Source organism: Rhinatrema bivittatum, chromosome 4 (assembly GCF_901001135.1).
Source record: "Rhinatrema bivittatum chromosome 4, aRhiBiv1.1, whole genome shotgun sequence".
NCBI lineage: Eukaryota > Metazoa > Chordata > Amphibia > Gymnophiona > Rhinatrematidae > Rhinatrema > Rhinatrema bivittatum.
Window position 1 is genome coordinate 481,323,891 of NC_042618.1, and position 14,898 is coordinate 481,338,788.

Sequence of the window (14,898 nt, forward strand, 5' to 3'; positions counted from 1 at the left end):
TCTGTTCTACGCAATCTATTCTCAGCGTAATATCCAACTTCCTTCTACATCCGCTGGGATATTCAGGTTGCCCATATACCAAAGAATCAGCCCTGTTGTTGTGCCTGTTGCACGTCTTTGGGTGTTTTCGGTACATGCGCGGGCATCCTCAGCTTGTTGTTCACCCACATGTGAGGACTACCATCCTGCTTGTCCTGTGAGAAAGCAGTTGCTTACCTGTAACAGGTGTTCTCACAGGACAGCAGGATGTTAGTCCTCACGAAACCCACCCGCTACCCTGCGGAGTTGGGTACGCTTGCGATTTATTATGATGTTTTTCGCATGCTCTTTTTTGCTATACATAAGACTGAAGGGAGACCCCTGCTGGATGCAGGGTTATTGCCATGCTGGGCATGCCCAGTAGGTGCCAGTCAAAGTTCTAGAAACTTTGACAAAAGTATTCCGTGATTGGCTCCATCAGATGTCACCCACATGTGAGGACTAACATCCTGCTGTCCTGTGAGAACACCTGTTACAGGTAAGCAACTCTGCTTTCCTGCTTTGATATCTTCTAGAATCAGGGAGATTCTGGATTCTCTGCAGGGTAAACTGTTCCATCAACTGGTAACAGAACCCACATGGTGGGGGGGGGGGGGTGATACTGGAACTGGAACTTACCAATGAGGACAATGTCTTTGATGTAGTGAATGATCATCTGGTGATTACCAGTTGGTGTGGATGAAAATAAGAGCACAGGAGGTAAAGATTCATTCAAAGGCAAGGTATTGACTCCAGGAAGACTGTTAAAATGGGGTTGTACCTTGAGAAGTTAACTGGATGGGAAAATCTAGGTCAGGATATCCCACACCTGTACTAGAGTTTGCACAGCCAGTTGGATTTTCAGGATATCCACAATAAATACGCATGAGAGAAATTTGGATATACTGAGTTTCCATGATATGCAAATTTATCTCATACATATTCATTGTGTATATCCCGAAAATCCGACTTGCTATAAGGTTCTTAGGATAGGTTTGGGGAGTCCTGATCTAGGGGATGTATGTGAAATGAAAAGATATTGTAAAGGCGACTAATCTTTTTGTTAGGAAGGTAAATAGAGGAAAGAGGAAAAAGAGGCTGCTGTGGATTTCTGATGTAGCTGAAAAGATAAGGGCGAAAAAGTTAGTATTCATAAACTACAAGAGATCAGAGAAACAAATGACAATTTATAGAAAAGCTAAGCAAAACTGGGAAAGTAGTCAGGAATGGAAGAAAAATAGCCAACACAACAAACCAGAGGTACAAGACTTATTTTATTATTATTTTTTAAGATATGCTAGTGATAGAAAGTGTAAAAGTGGCATTGTGAAACTTGGAGGTGAAGGGAATGAATATGTAGAGACTGAGGATAAAGCGAAATTGCTTTAAAAATATTTCTGTTCACTATTCACTCTGGAAGGGCCAAGGACAGGATGTATAAAACAAATACAGCTAAGATTAGAAGTTAGGTAAACTTAATTGATTTTCAGAAAAGTGTATTCATGAAGATCTAACTAAACTTAAAGTAGATAAGGCTATGGAGCCTATTTATTTATTTAGACATTTTATATATCATTCCATGTAAAGATCACAACTGTTTACAAAAATAACATTCATAGCTATAAATCAGTAAATAATGACAGGTGACAGAGGTGTAGTATTCATAAACAGGCATTAACATCTATTAAATGAAATGTTCCAATACACATTAAAGATCTAGGACATAAGGCGTGTGAAGTACAGGAAATAAAATAAATACAAATTTCACATATTAGTCATATTAAGGGAGCTTAATTTCTGGCAGCTCTGCTGTCTGACTTCATCAATGCTGCTTTAACATCAGAAGTAGTTTTGGAGGACTGGAGACAGGCGAATACGGTTCCTGTTCATAAAACTGGATGTAAGGAGGAGTCTGGGAATACAGACTGGTTAGCCTGACCTTTGTGGTGAGCAAATAAATACAATCACTGCTAAAAGACAAAATAGTACAGGTTTCTGGAATCCAATGAATTGTGAGATCCAAAACAGCATGGCTTTTACCAGAGGTAGATCTTGAGAGACAAATCTGATCAATTTCTTTGACTGGGTGACCAGAGGGTTGGATCATGGGAGAGCGCTAGATGTAGAGTACTTGGATTTCATTAAGGCCTTTGACATGGTTCCACGTAGCCAACTTATAAATAAATTGAGAGCTCGTGGTTTGGTCCCTAGATTGACTAAGTTAGAAATTAGTTGCGTGAGAGGCAACAAAGCGTAGTTGTAAATGGAGTTCACGTCTGAGGGGAGAGTGTTACTTCCAGTGTGCCTCGGACTGATCCTTGGCCAGTTCTTTTCAACATTTTCATGAATGGCATTGCAGAAGAATTGTTGGGAAAGGTTTGTTTTTGCTGATAATACCAAAATCTGCAATAGGGTAGACAACCAGGAAGGTGTGAAATGAGGTATCTAGCAAAGCTTGAGGATTAGTTTAGGGTCTGGCAGTTAAGATTTAATGCTAAAAAATGCGAAGTTAAGCATTTAAATTGCAGAAAACCAAGGAAGATGTATAGTATTGGATGTGAAATTCTTCTAAACATGAAAGAAGAGCAGAATCTGTGGGTGATTTTATGATGATCTTAAGGCAGCCAAACAGGTGCAAAAAGTGACTGCAAAAGCCAGAAATATGCTTGGCTGCGTAGGGAGAGGAATGGTCAATAGAACAAGGGAGATATTGTCCTTGTATGTATCCCTGGTGACATCTCATTCGGAGACTGCACCTTCAAAAGGCTGTAAACTAGTTGGAGTCAGTCCAGAGGATTGCTACTAAAATGGGCAGTGGTCTTCATAGGCATATGGAGACTGACTTGAATATCTAAACAGGTATATCCTAGAGGAGAGTTGGCCATCTCCCGTTCTCAAGAGCCACAAACAGACCACGTTTTCAGAATATCCCTAGTGAATATGCAGATCTATCTCATGCATATTCATTGTGGATATCCTGAAATCCTGGCCTGTTTGGCTCTTGAGGACTGAAGTTGGCCCCCATCTGCCCTAAAGGAAAAGCGAGTTAAGGGAGATATATGATAACTTTTCCGCTGCTGAGTAACAAAGTGCCATAGCTGAGAAGTTTACATTAATCATGTATTTGGTTTATATTTGCACAGGTTTAAATGTATAATTGCAGGTATGCTTCAAAAGTGATGTATTTTTAGCAGTAGATGCTTCTTACAAGTTATTTTATTTATATACCATTATTCCAATATACACCAAAACGGTTTACAGATTTAAAACATACATAGTATGTAAACATAGCATAAAACTCCACAGAATACAAGAAACAAGGCATAGATCTCAACAAAACAATTACATTGTTGATCATTCAAGTCTATCATTCTTGTGCAGCTTCTCATCTCCAAGTGTGTGTTCATTTTACCCTTCAGTGGAAGAGTTAAACATACAGATGTGTTTAGCTTACCATATTTTGGGAAATTGATGTACACTGTAGTCTATTACTCCATCCCCTCCTACATCCCAGTGAGGCTGGTTTTCATTTACTTTTAACGAATATACATAAGTGTTTGTGCAGCAATCTCTTAAATCTTGATGTATGTAAATGTCTATTGCATATTCATTAGAGGTAGCCTAAACCCTGATGGACTTAGAGAGGGGATCTTGAGGACCTCTTTGAGAACTGCTACGCACAGTACTTGTATCAATGCAGGAAATGAAGAACATGGGCTGTACTGTTACAGTAGATTGACTCTAATTTTTATTTCATATTTTTCTTGTAGCCTTCCTGATGTGTGGGTAAGTGAAAGTGAGACACATCAATTAAAGACAAAAGTTGTACACTTGTCAAAGCTGCCAAAAGACACAGCATTGCTTCTGGACCCAAACATATACAGGTAACTTTGGCAGCAATTACTTGGGGGGGGGGGGGGGTTCATACAGTATCTGTTTTTTTGTTTTGTTTTTTTCATTTGTAATCAAGAAAGGCAGTTTATAAATTTTTAAATTAAATAACCTGGCAAAGTTGGCTAAAGATGTGATAAATGTAGAAATGTCAGCTCTGGAGCAGATGATAAGTTTGAGAGTTTTATGTGATTCTAAAATGATCTACTTTCTTGCTTTGTCATTCAAATTCTTTTTGCTGCAAAATAAGCATTTAATTTATTTACTGTTACATTTTTATGCTTGGTGTACAGAAATGCTAGCAAAAGGAATCCTGAAAAATTATTTGTTAGTATACAAAAAAAATGTGATCCTGTTTTAAATCCCAGTTTATCTTCTGTGTAATCATCAGCTGGTAATACATTTAGTATTACAAAATATTTTTTAAATAGATTTGCAGACTTGGGTAACTGGGCACAAACCAGATATAGCTTATAACAAGACTTCATAAGATTTGTAGATATGAATGGTTTTATTTTAATACATTTTATATATTTCATGATTGGCCTTCCTGTACTTTAGTGTATAGCATTTAACAAAGGAAGCTCTCAGAATTGCATAATAAAACCTATTTTTAACAGATTTTACTCAGAGAGATGAACCTTTTTACAGAACAAGTAAAAAAAAAAAAATTAAAATATACCTCCTAGCAAACTATTGAAACGCATCTTTTTCTCTGAAGACAAACAGCTCATGCGGTCACACTTGTGGATGATGTAATCTCTTACAGGTTCAAATGGATTCTTAGAAACTATCAGTGCTGCTAAATGTTTAGTCACTTTATGATGTTTTTCAGAACAGCCCACTCTTCTCTGGTTGGTTTTGGCCTCTATTTTCTTTTTTGCTTGTCTTCATGATTTTTTTTCTTTCAGTTTTAGATTTTTGTTCTGTAAGCTATGTATTTATTTGCAGGGGACAGCAGTCTTTGTCCCCTGTTTCCTGAGGCTTTTCAATACAATAGGTAAACGTTGAATACGTCTATTCAACGTTTACCTATCTCCTCTTTGTCGACTTCTGGTGAAACTGGATCTCCGTCATTTCATATACGCCGATGATGTACAGATCCTCATCCCCATCTATGATTCACTCGCTAATGCCATGAAAACCTGGGATTCGGCCCTTGCTGAAATAAAAAATCTACTCACAGAAAACTGTCTTGCTATAAACACTACCAAGACAACTCATCATCACGCCACACAAGAACACCTCCGCTAACACCTCACCTATATCATCATCAGACAATCCCCATTTGCAGCAAGTCCGCAGCCTTGGCGTTATGATTGATAATCACTTTTCCTTAAAGAATTTCATCTCGGCCACAATCAAAAATGGTTTCTTCAAGCTACATACGCTAAAAAGAATTAAACCTCTCTTACACCCACAGGACTTCCGGACTGTGTTACAAGCCACAATTCTGCCGAAACTAGACTACTGTAATGCCTTACTACTAGGTCTCCCGAAAAACGCTATTCAACCATTGCAGATGCTACAAAACTCTGCTGCTCGCTTACTCACCAATACTCGCCGACACGAACACATCACTCCAGCTCTCATGTTCCTGCACTGGCTTCCTGTAGCATACAGGATTACATTTAAAGTTCTCTCCCTCATTCATAAATCTATACATAACCAAGAGATGCAATGGTTTTCTGATCAGTTTATATTCCGTACATCTAATAGACCTATAAGAAATATCCACCAAGCTAAACTTGCCTCTCCTCCTCTTAAACACATCAAACACGTGACCACAAGAGACCGTTCTTCCTCTATAGCTGGTATCAACATCTGGAATAAAATGCCCATGGACTTGCGTCTCTAATCCTGCCATAAAACATTCAAAAAAAACCTCAAAACTTGGTTGTTCGAACAAGCTTTCACACTATGATCATCGATTAATCTGAAATGCCGTTTTCTTGTTTACGTTTCACTAGTTTCCTGTTACTATTCTCTCCCTTATATTGATTCAATCTGCTAATTTATCTGTTCTCCATTCACGCCTGCTATGCCTATTTGCAATATTTGTGACTTGACATTAACTATTGGAATAGGCCTGTAGCAGGTTAATTGTATATATTGCTCTCCTGCTTCGTTATTGAATTAGAATATGCATTTGTTCTTAAGAGTTAAAGTAGTTATATTAGGCACTCCTGAATTCCGTTATTTATGTAAAGCCTGTTGCTGTCATTTGTTTACTTCCTGTAAAGCCTGTTCCCTGTACGTACCAGGATCATTCCAGACGGTGGGTTATGTCCCCCGTCCAGCAGATGGAGTCAGAACGAAAAACTCTCAGGGGAGCGCCTTATAGCCACGCCTCCCCTGCTTCAGCTTTCAGTAAAGTTCTGACTCCAGCAGATGCGAGCAGGGAACACTGACGTTCCCAGCATTTAGACTTAGGTTTTTCTATTTGTGAAAGTAATCTTTTTATTTGTTTGAGGGATCAAGTTTTGTTTTAAGGAAACTTTTCTTATATTAAATTTTCTATTTAAATATTTTAGTCAGGTTTCTGACTTCTGGGACTTGCTGACAGACTGTTTCTCACTGTCTTTTTCTCTTATTTCTACCTCTTCCTGTCGGTTTTTCTTCTTCAGGTTTAGAGGTAAGTTCCTTTTTATTTTTTCAGGTACAGAGGAACTTGTTGTTTAGGGTCCGAGGGGCATATCGGTGGTGCCGGTCACTCCCCTCCCGCCCGTGTTTGTGGCCATCTACCCCCCTCCCCTCCCCCCTTCCGGGTGGTGTGAGGAAGGATTTTAACCCGCGGCCCCGCGAAGTTATATTCCCCGGGGCCGCCAACCGTTGGGAAGTCCCATTCCCTGACGGTTCTTGTGGGTTGTTGGGGGTAGAACCGGATTGGACCCTCAGCCTTTTTTTTTAGGCTGCCTGTTTTCACTCTGTGCGCTCGAGCACCCTCCGTTTTCGCGCCGAAATGCAGCGGGACTTAGTGACTGATGGAGACGGGGTACAGAGGGAATCTCTGTCCCGTGAAAGTCGCCGTTTTACCGTCTCTTCGGGAGGGGAGGATAGCCCTTCTCCAGACGAAGTCGACTTGCCTCAGGAACGAGCGCACAGGAAACGTCAGGCTCCGTTCCCGTCGAGCGCGGGAACGGCGGCCATTTTGAATCAGGAACCAAGCACCGGCGTTTCGACAGTTGACACAGGAGCCCAGTTTTCCTCTTCCCTGCCGCTTTCTACTAGCGGAATTGCTCCGTTGGCACATCATATTGGAAACTCTGAGGGATTTTTCTCTCCAGAGTTTGTTTTAATGCATAAGGCTTTTATACATAGCAGGGACTCTCTAGTTGGTGGAGGGGGACCTCCCCCATCTAAGATACCATGTATGCCTTTGGGAGGGCTTCCTCCCCAGATTACTCCTGTTCTGGGAGCACCGGGAACTTCCCGGGGAACTCCACCTGTCATGACAGCACCTCAGACTCCAGCGGGAGGAGATGATCCGCTGGCTGACGATCCCTCTCTTACAGCACAAGTAGAGGGGGATGACCCTAGAGTTCTCCGCATTTTTCAACTGGGAGAACTTGATGAACTTATTCCACACATCCTCCAGGAGATGGACATTGACCCTCCTCCAGATCCTGTGACACAGGATCCGAGTGTCAAGAAAGGAGATCCACTTTTAGCGGGACTTCGTCCTATGGCAAAAGCATTCCCTACTCATCACAATATTTTACAGCTGATTTCAAGAGAATGGGATACTCCTGAATCCAACCTTAGGGTTGGAAGGGCTATGGATAAATTGTATCCTCTACCGACGGATTTCTTAGAGCTTCTCCGTGTCCCAGCGGTAGATTCGGCAGTTTCCGCAGTGACAAAGCATACGACTATTCCTGTTACAGGAGGGACTGCATTGAAGGATACTCAAGACAGAAAGTTGGAAGCTTACCTAAAACGGGTTTTTGAGGTCTCGGCTCTGGGTATGCGAGCTGCTATTTGCAGTTCATTAGCTCAGAGTGCGGGACTTCGTTGGATCCAACAGCTTCTTACCTCTCAGTCTTTGCCGGTCGGCGAGGCTCAGCTAGCAGACAGATTAGAGGCCGTGGTGGCTTACGGAGCAGATGCCTTTTACGATCTTATCAGAGTACAGGCTCGTGCCATGGTAGCTGCGGTATCAGCACGCCGTCTCCTCTGGTTAAGGAATTGGGCAGCTGATGCCTCTTCCAAAACCCGTCTAGGATCTCTTCCCTTTAAAGGTAGATTCCTCTTTGGGGAAGATCTGGATCAGATTATTAAATCTCTTAACGAAAATGCAGTTCATAAGCTACCAGAGGATCGACCTCGCTCTTATAGATCTTTCAACACTGGCAGAAATAGGTTCCGAAATCAGCGTAAATCTCGGTCCATGAAACAACAGCCACCTCGACCTCCTTCTACTCGTTCCCATACTTGGAACCGGTCCTTTCGAGGCCGGCGTGTTGGTAAGGACGGACATGGAACGAGTACCGCTCAGAAATCATCTCAATGATGCCAGGGGGACCCACGAGCCAGTTCCCCATTTGGGGGGACGGCTTATGCTTTTCTACGAAGCATGGGTCCACATAACCTCAGACCAATGGGTACTAAATATCTTAAAACACGGTTACGCGTTGGATTTTGTCTGTCCTCCTCCAGACAGGTTTCTATTCTCTCCATGCGGGTCCTTACTCAAACGCCATGCTGTTCGACAGACACTGGTTCGTCTTCTTACCTTGGGGGCGATAGTTCCTGTTCCAATCTCCGAACTGGGTCGGGGCCATTATTCCATTTACTTTGTGGTACCCAAAAAGGAAGGGACCTTCCGGCCCATTCTGGATCTCAAAACCTTAAACAACTCCCTCAGGGTCCCTCGGTTCCGCATGGAAACCCTCCGTTCTGTATTAGCTGCGGTACACCCAGGAGAGTTTTTAGCCTCCTTGGATCTTACGGAGGCGTATCTACATATTCCAATCCTTCGAGACCACCAACGATTCCTACGCTTCAAGATTCTGGAACAACATTTTCAATTCCGGGCTCTACCTTTTGGGTTGGCCACGGCCCCTCGTGTCTTTACAAAGATTATGGTAGTGGCTGCGGCGGCTCTCAGAAGGGAAGGGATCTTGGTACACCCTTACCTGGACGATTGGCTCATTCGAGCAAAATCCAGAAGTCAAGGGATTCAAGCAGTAAACAGGGTTCTTCAGTTTCTCCACTCACTGGGTTGGATTGTCAATTACTCAAAGAGCAGACTACGTCCTTCCCAGACTCTGGATTTCTTAGGAGCACACTTCGACACGAATGCGGCGATGGTGTTCCTTACTCAGGAGAGAGCACAGGCTCTACGCGAGCAGATCCTCAGGTTTTTGTCTCTCGAGGTCACCACGGCGCGGGACTATCTACAGGTTCTGGGAACCATGGCCTCCACCATCGATTTGGTACCTTGGGCCTTTGCTCACCTGCGACCTCTTCAGAGAGCCTTACTATCTCGATGGAAACCGATCTCTCAGGATTATCAGGTTGTTCTACCACTTCCAGAATATGCAAGACTAAGCCTCGATTGGTGGCTAAATCCACAGAACTTAGCTCAAGGAGTGTCCTTGGAGTCACCAAACTGGGTGATAGTGACCACAGACGCCAGTCTGTCCGGCTGGGGAGCGGTCTGTCAAGACAGCTCAATTCAGGGGCGTTGGTCGACGCACCAATCAACTTGGCCAATAAACCAACTGGAGGCCAGGGTTGTGAGACTCGTCCTACAAGGTTTTCTACACCTGTTGCACCACAGAGCGGTAAGAGTTCTATCGGACAACGCCACCACAGTCGCGTATATCAATCGTCAAGGAGGAACAAGGAGCAGACTGGTTTCCTTGGAAATCGACAGGTTGATGCAATGGGCGGAACTTCATCTTCTCCGACTGGCAGCCTCTCACATAGCGGGCGTCGACAACATACAAGCGGACTTCCTCAGCCGACAGCGTCTGGATCCCGGAGAATGGGAACTCTCAGACGAAGCAATGTCTCTGATAATCAGACGTTGGGGAACTCCCCGTCTAGATCTAATGGCGACGGCCAGAAATGCCAAACCGTTCGCTTTTTCAGTCGAAGAAGAGAGCATGGAGCGGAAGGAGTCGACGCCCTAGTTCTTCCATGGCCACGTCAGTATCTTCTGTATGTGTTTCCACCGTGGCCACTAGTGGGCAAAGTCATTCGAAGAATAGAGGATCATCAGGGTCTGGTGATTCTCGTAGCACCAGAGTGGCCCCGTCGGCCGTGGTTCGCGGATCTTCTCCATCTAGCAGTAGACGACCCTCTCCGACTCGGTCATCTCCCCCGACTTCTGCGTCAAGGGCCAATATTTTTGCCAGCGGCAGATCGCTTCTGTCTTGCGGCTTGGCTTTTGAAAGGTGTAAGATGAGACGCCGTGGTTATCCGGAACCCGTTATATCCACCCTGCTTCGAGCGCGCAAGCCGTCCACTTCGGTCACCTATGTTCGAGTTTGGAAGGTTTTTGAGGAGTGGTGTGTTTCCCAAGATATTCAGGCTCCACAGGCATCGGTAGGACAGATTCTCTCTTTTCTACAAGCGGGTCTGGATTTGGGTTTGGCATATAATTCTCTCCGGGTTCAGGTAGCGGCTCTGGGGGCTTTGCGCCAGGGGATGGATGATACCCTTCTTTCTACCCATCCAGATATTCTACGATTCCTCAAGGGAGTGAAGCATATTAAACCTCCAATACGTCCTCCATGTCCGTCTTGGAATTTGAACTTGGTGCTTAAGGCTCTCTGTGTTTCGCCTTTTGAGCCTTTGCGTTCTGCTTCCATCAAGGATATCACTTTCAAGACTATTTTTCTAGTTGCCATTACTTCTGCACGACGGATCTCGGAGTTGCAAGCGCTCTCATGTCGGGAGCCATATCTTCGATTCACTTCTACTGGAGCTTCTTTGCGTACGGTGCCTTCCTTTCTACCCAAGGTAGTTTCAGGTTTTCACCTCAACCAGACTGTTGAACTTCCATCCTTCTCCTCTTCAGAGTCGGGTGATTTACATAAGTTAGATGTGCGACGTTCTCTTATGCACTATCTGGATGTCACGAATGAGTTTCGTCTTTCTGACCATCTTTTTATCCTATGGTCGGGGCCCCGCAAAGGATGCATGGCCTCGAAACAATCCATTGCTCGTTGGCTGAAGGGAGCTATTGTAGCGGCATATCTGGGATCAGGTAAGTCTCCGCCACTAGTAGTCAAGGCGCATTCTCTTCGTGCTCAGGCAACCTCTTGGGCGGAAAGTTCTTTTGTATCCACTCAAGAAATCTGTAGGGCTGCCACTTGGAAGTCTATTCACACCTTCACTAGACATTATCGTCTAGACGTACAGACGTCCTCGGAAGGACAACTGGGAGACAGGGTTATCCGGGCAGGGCTGTCCGTAGCCCACCCGTGATGGGAAAGCTTTGGTACATCCCACCGTCTGGAATGATCCTGGTACGTACAGGGAAATGAAAATTATTTCTTATCTGCTAATTTTCGTTCCTGTAGTACCATGGATCATTCCAGACATCCTCCCTTGTTTTTGGGGGTTTTTTCTATGTGGGACATCCCTGCTAATCCTGTCTCTAATTCTCTCTTTATCTGTACTTCTTATACTGCGGGCCTGTTTGTTTTTTTTTTCTTTCTCGCAGTTCTGTTTACAAGTTGTTTTTTTTTGGCACAATTTTGCATTTTGTTAGTTACTAAATTTGTTGTTTGGGCCCCTGTTGGGTCGACAGTTCTTGAAGAACTTGATCCCTCTAGTTTACAAGTCTTTATTTGGCTTGGATATTCTATTTACTGAAAGCTGAAGCAGGGGAGGCGTGGCTATAAGGCGCTCCCCTGAGAGTTTTTCGTTCTGACTCCATCTGCTGGACGGGGGACATAACCCACCGTCTGGAATGATCCATGGTACTACAGGAACGAAAATTAGCAGGTAAGAAATAATTTTCATTTGTATGTAAAGCCTGTTGCTAATTTATTGTTTACTGTAAACCGAGGTGATGTATATCTTTACGTGCCGCGGTATATAAAAATCACTAAATAAATAAATAGATACTTTTTGCATCCACCACAGCAATTTTTAGCGATTTTTGCATCGTTGATTGATTTTTATTTATTTATTTTTGTGGCATGGCTAAAAAGACCAGCGTCTTGAAGAGATGCCCAAATGTATTCCAACTATGTCCCTAATGGATCATCAATCAAATTTCCACCAATGCCTGGATGATGATACCAACTGCAGCATCTGACAGAGCCATCACATCATATAGGGAGAGGCTTCAGGCCCATCTAGCTTTGAAATATAAGTTCACTACCTCTTGACTGGTCTCAAAACCCATGAAACAGGGCCCTTTGAAGCAGTATTGATTGCTGAAGGCAAGGAGTTGCCCAAGGATTCTTCTGCTCCTTTGGCACTGAAGCCCAAAGGGTGGCTACAGTCCCGCTCCACCAGTTTTGTGCCAACTTGAGGGCCCTGAGCTCTTAAGCACTTAGCCAAGGAGGCATAGCATTGAAGGATTGTAGGCACAGGTCACCTTTACATTGGATGAGGAAGGTGGGGCCTGAAACATGCCATCTGATCTGCCTCCAAGAGTAGTTGCTGCAGCTATTTCCACAGGGCCAGATACTGGTGATGGTTTCACCTTAAAGCACTATACTGTGAAGACAGCTAACCTTCCTATTTGCCCCACCATCTTCTAAGTCAAGCATTTTTGAGGCATAACTTGAGTATTTCAGAGGTTGCTCAGCACATCAGGAGTGTTGCTGTTCTGCATCATTTGACGCCTCTTGATATGTTGTGACACTTCACCTCTATCACCTATTATTGCACTGAGCATCAATGCACAGACAAAGTCCAGCATCAGTCCTAAGTACCAGTGTATAGCACATCAAGTTTGGCTGGGAGAGGTAAGCCATTCTGCCTGTTTTTTGAACTTGAGGACCTTGTACCAAGAGTTGACCCTTTGTGCTGGGAGGTGGTCGACTCATGGTTTGGCGCATATGTATTAGTCTTCCCCAGTTCTGTCTGGTCAAAATCAAGTTTAAGGCAGTCTTCTATAGATGAAAGGAACTTGTGTCCGAAGAGGAGAACACTGTCCTCCCTTCTCATCCAGAACCTAGCAGCAGTTCCCCACTTCAGGATCTCTTCTTCGTTGATTCTATGTGGGTAATGGCTAAGGCCATTCCTATTAAATATCAGGATGAGGTTGAGTCCAGGTTATCTTTGGCCATTTCAAATACCTAGATGCCCCAAAAGAGGTTGTGGCCATACCTATTCACTCCCTCTGCTAGGATTTCCATTTAAAGTAAAATTAAATTCTTCTTCAGCTAGCATGGACCAGTCCAGATGCATGGGTTATGGTTAGCAACCAGCAGATGGAGCCAGACTAGCAGGCTTGCTGACATCACCTCTTTTATGCTCCTATGCTGACCTCAGCCTGCCAGTATTCGGTCTCCAGCAGATGGTAAGCAAGCATCCTGTGCTGTGAGCTGAAGCCTGGTAGGCTAGGTGAAGAAAACTGGAGAAAAGGACAGGTCCTGTGATGAAAGCCTTGTTTCCTCCCTCAGAAGAACAGAGTCCTAGACTAGGGGGCTTCCAGGTATTGGTTTAGAGCTTCTGATTTAGGTCTCTTGCCCCTCCCCCTTCTTCTCTTGCTAAAGCTTCTTCCTAGTGATCCTCATTCAAAATAAGACCAAATCCTCTGCCTGTACATTCTGTAGTTTATAAATTAGAAAAAAAAGAAAATGAGAGAAGAGAAGGAAGAGTAGAGTGGCTGATTGTAGTCTTGCTACAGAACCTTTGGTTGGCAGAGCTGTTTTTCTTGGGAACCGCAGTAGGTGCAGACGGCAAATTTCTCTTTTCGGGTTTTTTGTACAGCTGCAAATCCATTTACAGAGCCATGTCTGCTCCTTTCGAGCACAGGGAAAAAGCATATGTTGTGTTCAGTGTGTGGGAATTAGAGGCAGGCACTGGGAGGAGGATTGCTTTGTTGCAGTTGTCTGTTGCTGAAGGAGAACAAGCAACTGAAGGAGATTTTAACCCTGGAAGTGGGGTGACTGCATTGGCAGGATCAGTGAGCCAGCCGTTTCCCTGCTGCTTGGAGTGATACCACGGTGGCGATTTTGAGTGCATTGCAAGAAGGCAGTGATCTGGGGCCATCCTTCTTAGTTCATGCGAGGCAGGAATCTACAGTTATTACCTCTGGGTTGATGCTAACTGCAGGTCTTAAAGGAATACCTCTCTCCTGCATGGAGGCATTCTTCTTCAGTCTGGTTTGCTATTTCTTCAGGGTTTTTGAATTATCTTCACCAGGCACTTTGCTTCCATTCTCCCAGGTGAATAAAGCTGGGAATGATGGATCTTCCACATCACTTGCTTCTCTTACTGACCTGAGGGTTCTTAAAGAGCAGTGCAGAGAGGGGGAATTAGATGGAAGATGGATTTGCCATGAGTCTTTCATAAAGAGGAGCTTTGTTCTTTAGTTTCTCATTCTTCACAGGTTCTGCATATTGCAAAAGATAAGGTGGAGGAGGGTCCCAGTTCTACTGAGGGACCATATCATGATTCATCTTCAAAAGCCTATGAGAGCTTTTGCTTTGCACAGGTTGGTCAAATATATGATTGACTTGGAGTAGGAGTCTCTAGAGGCCAAGTTTAAAGGAGGGCGGACTCTTGCAAAAATGTATCTCCTCTCTGCTCAGGAAATGCGGCAGTTTAGATTCCCTAGAATAATGTTCTCTGTAATGGATTACCATGCCAGTGGAGGGTAGTGGTATCCTCAAAGATGCTCAGGAAGATTAAAGCAGGTCTTAAACAACCCCTTCAGGCTGCTGTTATTGTCTCTTCAAGGGGCAGCATGCAGCTGCATTGTAGTAAAAGCTGTGTTATATTTGTCTTAGGGGAGACCACAGGGAAGTGATTGCTCTAACGCTCAATTGTCTTCTCAACATAGGGGTGGTG

General features: G+C 43.9%; 1 protein-coding gene across 3 annotated transcripts in view; it reads left to right on the plus strand.

Annotated features, from left to right (window-relative positions):
- The window catches only part of AEBP2 (AE binding protein 2), a 213,089-nt gene that overhangs the window by 146,045 nt on the left and 52,146 nt on the right, over positions 1-14,898 (plus strand). For all 3 annotated transcript variants that reach the window (XM_029597351.1, XM_029597353.1, XM_029597352.1), the window contains one exon: positions 3,789-3,902. In XM_029597351.1, coding sequence (XP_029453211.1) covers positions 3,789-3,902 — 114 coding nt within the window. The remainder of the gene's footprint in view (positions 1-3,788; positions 3,903-14,898) is intronic.